We start from the raw sequence: 7,332 nt of genomic DNA, 5'->3' as shown, positions 1-7,332 counted from the left end.
CTTCCCACAAACAAATTTACGCGACACCTCAGTCCTAATTCGCTGTTCGCAAATCAAATTATTAGCATCAAAACAGGAACAACAATTTTGGCTGCAAACATCCGTAGTCAAACAAGAACGTTTCTAAAACGCAAGGCTAAGACTAAACCCTTGCAACATCGCAAAACATCTTCAAGCCCGCGTTCCAAGACGAAATACGAAAGGCTTGATCCCTTCAACAAGGGTACGTAGGCAGCCGTCATAAGGCGCAGCCCCAATCTTATCACGTTCTACTTTTAGAAGAGCAAGAAGACCACTTACCACTGACTTTTTCGACCATTAATTCCGCCAAACTCACTTAACTTGCCTAACTTACCAAGCTACTCCCTAGAACCTCACGATATAAGCTCATGGTTCTAACGAGCTGGGGGGGCTAACTATTGGGGTCAAAATCGGTCACGACGGAATCAATGTCTGAAAGGCCGTAAGACAAAATCGTCATGAACGTTTTTACGAAAAATAAATCTTTGAAAAAGATTTATCTTTACGAAAAGCTTGGCAGAAGAAACGCGAGTCATCGGACAAGAGCTCAAAGAAGATCGCTATGCAGCACCCGAACACACGTTCCGCTCGGTCGCTACGTAGCAACCGAGCTCGAGCCAAAGCTCGGTCGCTATGTAGCGACCGAGCTCGAGCCAAGGCTTGGTCGCTACGTAGCGACCGAGCTCTTCCGATACATCGATACGCCACTAGTCCATGCGTTCTCGTCTACCCTCCGATGCTATCTCCTGAAGACCGTAGCGAACCCACTTCACGATCCCTCGCCTTCTAAGTTATCGATCAAACTTTACTGTGAAAACCGTGGAGAGTTCGTTCTTTATCGAAAGAAGCCGTAATAAATGCTTCGAGTCGGAAGACGGCCCAAAGGGACCTAAGACATGACTCGAAGTCCAACCTACGATTTCTTTTCCAACGACCCGACCCGTAAGCCGCATGACGGTTTACGCTTGGTTCGCAAGGAAAGATATTTACTGTTTTCTAACTCCTGATGAATTTGGTATTTTAGGGACCCAGATGGTCATGCAAGAGCTATGGACCAGACAACTTGTTTATGCAGCAACGCAGCATTCCAGACAACATTCCAGCTGTTCCAGACGAGTATCCAAGGGCCGACACAACAGAAATTGGTTCACGCCAATTGTGCCGACCAGTTGGCCAAGCATCGATCGATAAGGTTGCTACTACATCGTTCAACAGGGTAACACCAATGTCGCTCGACAAGGCACCTTCACCATCGATCGACAGACGTTACGAATTTGTACATCGCGCTTATGACATCTATGGAGCCAGAAAGTTCAGATGGGAACAGAAGGATGAATATGGTGTCTACAGAGATGAGTCTGGATGTGCAAGGAGCGTAGCTGGTCAGATGATCCCTGTTACCAAGGACAACAACAGAAAAATTCTGGAGAGAGCATCCCTATTTGAAGAGTCACTTATGTCTTCCAGAACATGCCACTTCTTTCACACCTACAAAACTGGCACCAGAGATCTACACCAAGGATGAGATTAATGAGATGGTGACTGGTATTTGTGGAGCTCAGGAAAAGCTAGGAGATGAACTCAAGACATTGGTAGATGACACTTATCAGCCTTTGGACAGAGGTTACAATGAGCTTTTCAGAAGTATGGCAGAGATGAGGACAGAGATTGAGAGTATGCAGCACAACCTTGAGAATCGTTTAATTTTATTTTATTAAAAAAAATTAAACAATCACATTAACTATATAATAAAAATTTATTTTTTTCTTATATGTTATATTTTGATTTTTTTTTTTAAATGACTTTATATTACAAAAATGAGGAAACCTTATATGTTATATTTTTTTTTAAAACAACTTTAAATTAAAAAAAAATGAAGAAACCTTATATGTTATATTTTTCTTATATGTTATATTTTTAATTTTTATAAAACAACTTTAAATTATAAAATTGTAAGTTTTCCTTACGCATACGACTAAAAGCATTAAAATGACATGTATCAATTCGATGGTTGATCTGAAATTTTTCAAAACCATATGGAATATAAAAGTCAAAATAATTCAAATGTGGAAATAGTAGTGTTCACTTTTTTTTCAAGAATGTGTTTGATGGAAAAAAAAAAGTTTTTGTGTCATAATTTGTTTAATGTCCAATCCCATCAACCCATGATATATTAATTATAGTTTAGTTCCATAATTTTTAATAAAAATTAATCTGGTTCATCGAAAAGAAATTATATAATAACAACAAAAACCATTGTATATGTATAAATAAAATGATCAAATATATAAAAAAATTATCGATAATATATACAAATAAACTCACTCTGTTCAATGCACATGTCTTATCCTAGTATATATATAAAGTAAGAGTAGAATGGTTTTTGTCTCTTTAACGAAACATCATGTTTTATGTATTTTGAAAATGGTAAAAAGTGAGGTAAATGCTGAATCCCCCTACAAAATTAGACAAGTGAAATAGAAATTGATGTAATTATCACCTATGAAAACGGGGTGCAATTCTTTTTATTTATTTTTTGTCAACTCATTTTGATTGTAGGTCTAAATGTTAAATTATAGTAGTTATGCAACATATTAGAAAGTGCTAATACAACTAGGTAATAACCCACACCATGCAAGATATTTTATAAATATTTTAAATATTTTCTTAAAAACATAATTTTTAAAATGATAACAAAACATTTCTAAAATATATTTTTATGATTTGATTAAAATGAAATTATAAATATATTTTTTTATCAGTTTAAGTATAATACATATTTAAATTTTGAAATCAAATTATTTACATATTTAATATGGTATATAGTTTAATTTAAATGATATTAAAATAGAAATATATTTTAATATACATATCTATTAAATGAAATTTCATAATTATATGATTTTATGATCGTTTGTATCTTGTTATAACCAAAATTTAGCCATTGACCACATAAATTTTCAATGCGAAACTTTAAATTTTTTTAATTTATATTCATTTTGAAAAAAATGAAAATGAATAAAAATCTAAATTTTAATTGTTTAATAGTTTAATTTATTTTCATTATATAAATTAAAAAGAAGAAGATACACAAATTGTTATCAAATGTTTATTATTTAAAATTATTAACTATCATATATATTTTAGTCATATTAGGTAATTATATAGCTTTTATTTAAAGAAAGAAAGAAGAATATTTTTATAGATTACTAATTAATTTTATGGTTAGTTTAATAAAATTATAATATATGTTTATATGGACCAACCTATTATAAGAATAATGGGTTAAACCATTAGGCTCGTATATAAGAAATTATCATTGGCACATGGCATCTTTTGGAATTATTGGTAAAATTTCTTCTCAACTGGAACAAAATTAATCCAATAAACGTCAAGCAAATATGTGAAACAAATTTAACAAATTCTTCGTCTGGTATTTTCACCTCAAAATAAGATTTAACTATACTGATTACGCCCTAAATAGCATCATCCCTTAATAAAAAAAAACATTCGCCTTATATCTATCTATCCTACAAACCCATTAAAAAGAGAATATATTATATCTTTGAACTTTTTGCTAAGTAACTAATTTTAAATAATACATAAATTTAAAATCACTTTGTAGAGTTTCTATCTTTTGTTTTTTCATACTAATGAAGGTTTGTATAAAATATGAATACTCTTAAACATTCTTAATTAACAAATTGACATCATATAATGATTTTCAAGTATGTCTGATTAACAAGCTAAGACCAAACGTTCCTGACCAATGGATTTGAATCTCATCATCTTAGCTTACAAAGAAGAGTAAACAACTCTTTTAGTATGTACAGCGATTGCACTTGTAATGCTTTTATATAATTGTTCCAAAATTTGAGATTCATAAGTCTAGTGTCATTATTTGACTAGTGATAGTGACAAATATTCTTGCAATCCTATTTGCTGCAAATAAAAAATCATAAAAAAACAAAGAAAAATTATTTCACAAAACAATAACTCAATAAACAAACTTCAAGATTACTTAGGACAATAATTGATGTTCCTGATCGATGTTCCCCATTCTTGTTCACTAATCGATGTTCTTGATCATCAACAATCATCAATGAATCTTCTTATGAATGGTGGTGGTGTGTCAACAAGTAACCTGAGTTGTGATGTTTGTAACTCTGCAACCAATTCGTTGAATCATCAGAGGTGAAAATGAGACAGCGACAAATTTGAGGCTAAGCCAGTAGAGACCAATTTGGGAAGTGGAGAAGACATTACGTACTTTAATTACATTGTGGATAACTGTAAAGAAAATCTTTCAGTTGCGAAGGATTATAACATAAGACATAAAAGTCTCTGAGGATCACAACAAAGCAACCAAAGCTCTTGTTGGGAATAAAATCTGTAGATTTTGCCAACAATGTAGCAGGTGAAAGATATTTACCTTGTTTTCTTTTGCTAAAATATGATTAGGTCTTAACAAGTTTGGATCTTTTGATTTCTAGGTTTTATCTTCTTTCCCAGTTTGATAAGGGAAAGAAAAGCTGTAGGTGTGGATTAGATTACAAGCATATGAGGAGAATTCAGCTCAAGGATATTACTTCCAAGGTTGTAGCTCAGGGGAGTTTTCTTAACAATGACAGCAATGATAAGACTAAGCTATCTTCTTCTGACCATGCTACTACAACCAATCTATAAAAGAGAACTTTGGAATTTCCTTCATGCGAGAGAACCAGTAGCAGTAAACCATCTCCTTCGGATTCATATTCATGCGCTCAGGACACTACATCTTATAGCTTATCTCTACAACTATTCACCTCGTCACCAACGGTTGCATCTTCAGGAAAGTACTATTCTTCTGCAGCCAGGAATCCCGTTGAGGGTAGATCGCCACCATAACCCCCGGCCACTCTGGAGTTATTCCCAATGCAGACATCTCCTGAAACCGTGAGATCTAACAATGGCAAAATTCTAGTCCCAGAAATAGTAGTTTGACATTGATTAATGACAATCGTTAGACGACAAAAAAAAAAAAAAATTCTCAGATTTTATTCAAAAATAGAACCTAAGAACAAGCTAAACAAGAACCATAACATTCTCTATCCCCCAATAGGTAACTGCAAAACTGATAACAAAGAATCATCTGCATGAAACCAAAAATTCCAAAGTGATTTTCATAGTATGATGCCAACATAGAGAAGATCAAGCAGCAAAAGAGCAGTTTTGCTGATCTTGAGACGTATCACGCTGCGAGGGTGGCAGTAAGTATGGCATCATTGGCATGTTTGGATAGTAACCGTAACTCGCGTAAACGGCCATTTTGTTTTGATGGAAAGCTGCTGGATGAGAAGGCAAGAACCCAGGTGATGGAACCGTTGTCATAGATTTCAACTGTTGCTCCATCTTCTCTTTATCAGCCTTCAGCACCAGCTTCTCTTCCCTTAGCTCATTCTTCTCCGCCTATTCCATACAGTTAAAACGGGAAATCAAATAATTCTCTCATAGTTTCATTAGCATAAGGGATCTTTAGGATAAAGTGAGAAACCAACCTTGAGAGACTTGATCTCTTCTAGAAGCTTCTGGTTGGTTTCTTTAAGCTCATGAGCTTCACCTCTGAGCTGGTTTACGACCCGGATTGCATCATCTATTATAGCTGGTTTATCCGTCTTTGGAGTTCTTGTAGGTTCCAGAAAAGAGCTCAAATCCATGAACCTGAAGAAAGAAAAAAACAAGTTCTTCTCTATCAGAGACTGCAGATAATATGTAAAACACAAGCATTAGGCAAACTTACTTGTCATTTAGCATCTCCCTTCTCTTTTTCTCACGAGAGGCTTTGGTTCCTGGCTTGCTACATGGTCCAGTTCGTCCCCTGTTCATACGTAATCAGATTCAGACAAAACGGATACTAAAATTTTCTCTATAGATAACATAAGAACGAGACCACACAACAAGATCACAAGCAGAGGATTCAGATACTTAAAGGTTCTTTTACCTCTTTCTTGAGCATTCTTCCTCCAACTCTTCCTTAACACCTCCAACAGATGATGAAGAATTGATTTCCACTACACCGCAGCAAACTTGCTCCTGTTCCGTCTCCACACGAGGCACTGAATCGTTGTTTCTCCCTCTAAAGCTACAGACTTGATGTGGCTCTTGCTGCAAAAGTCCACTATAAGATGTCCCCAAATCCAATTGTGATGATCCAAATCCAATGGAGTCTCCACCAAAAGCTGCTAAACCGTTGTTTTCACCAGTAAAGCTACAGACTTGAGGAAGGTTTCCACTAAAAGAACCGAACTGATCTCCAATGTTGTTGTTGCATACTTGTTCTTGCTCTGGCTGCAGATTCACACCAGATGATGACCCGAAATCCGGAAAGAGGCTGCCCTGTTCTGTCTGTATAAATGCGTAAGGATCTTCACCTCCATTGCTGCATAATCAAAGAGCAAAATCTCCATCAAACCAATGACCAACAACAGATTAAGAAACATATTTGTCTATGCAATTGGTTTGAAAGTGGGAAACTTTAAGAGACCCAACGCATCACAATTGAACAATCAAAATTGAATATGAAAAAAAGGAGGAACCTTTGATCGAAGCAAAGGGCAGCGAAGAAATCGTCGTCGTCTTCGTTTGATTGATACATTAGAGATTCAATGCACAATTTGAGTATCTGCAAATAGTCAGGAGAGACGCACAACAAAACTGTATCCCCTAAACAGATGATACTGTGTATGTGTAGAGAAATATAAATCAGAAAAATCTGAAGTGACGTGTAAATATTCTGACTTTTTTTGCCAGAACAATATTTTTTATAAAAATAAATTCAATCTTTTTCGGAATTTTTCAGCCAATCGTATCCTTTGGGATAAGAAAAAACATATCGAATTTTAAAGATACTTTGTTTTATTTATATGAGAAGACAACACAATCGAATAATTTAGTTTTATTAAATTGAAAAAAAAAAATATATATATATATATATGATATATATATGAGGGGCTTTTGTAAAGCCACGCATTAACCAAATGATATTTGGTTGGGTCAGGACGTAAGAGAATCGTTCAGTCTTGGAATGCTTTATTCAAAAAGGTGTAATATCATTAGGCCCGGGACAGATCGGCTATCCGGACAATTTTAAAGTATCCAGATCCGGATCCTTATCCAGCGGATCCATAATTTTACTATCCTTATCCGGATCCGGAGTTCTCGGATATCTGGATATCAGATATCCTTCTAAAAGTTGTAATATCCGGCGGATATCCGGATCCGGATTTAGATCTTTAAAATAAATAAAAAATAATATTAATATATATATATAAT

The 7,332-nt window shown here is 34.6% G+C and overlaps 1 protein-coding gene and 1 pseudogene across 1 annotated transcript; both read right to left on the bottom strand.

Moving 5' to 3' along the window:
- The window catches only part of LOC106302672, a 17,763-nt pseudogene extending 12,818 nt beyond the window's left edge, over positions 1-4,945 (bottom strand).
- Positions 4,946-5,037: 92 nt separating this feature from the next.
- LOC106302094 (transcription factor bHLH34) lies at positions 5,038-6,755 on the bottom strand. Its single transcript, XM_013738609.1, has 5 exons — positions 6,597-6,755; positions 6,002-6,439; positions 5,801-5,878; positions 5,559-5,721; positions 5,038-5,469 (listed from the first exon to the last, which is right to left on the bottom strand). Exons 1-5 carry the CDS (start codon positions 6,653-6,655, stop codon positions 5,212-5,214), a joined length of 996 nt encoding a protein of 331 aa, XP_013594063.1. The 5' UTR covers positions 6,656-6,755; the 3' UTR covers positions 5,038-5,211.
- Positions 6,756-7,332: the final 577 nt, after the last annotated feature.

Source organism: Brassica oleracea, chromosome C7, assembly GCF_000695525.1.
Source record: "Brassica oleracea var. oleracea cultivar TO1000 chromosome C7, BOL, whole genome shotgun sequence".
Lineage (NCBI taxonomy): Eukaryota > Viridiplantae > Streptophyta > Magnoliopsida > Brassicales > Brassicaceae > Brassica > Brassica oleracea.
This window is presented reverse-complemented; position numbering and strand designations above follow the sequence as displayed.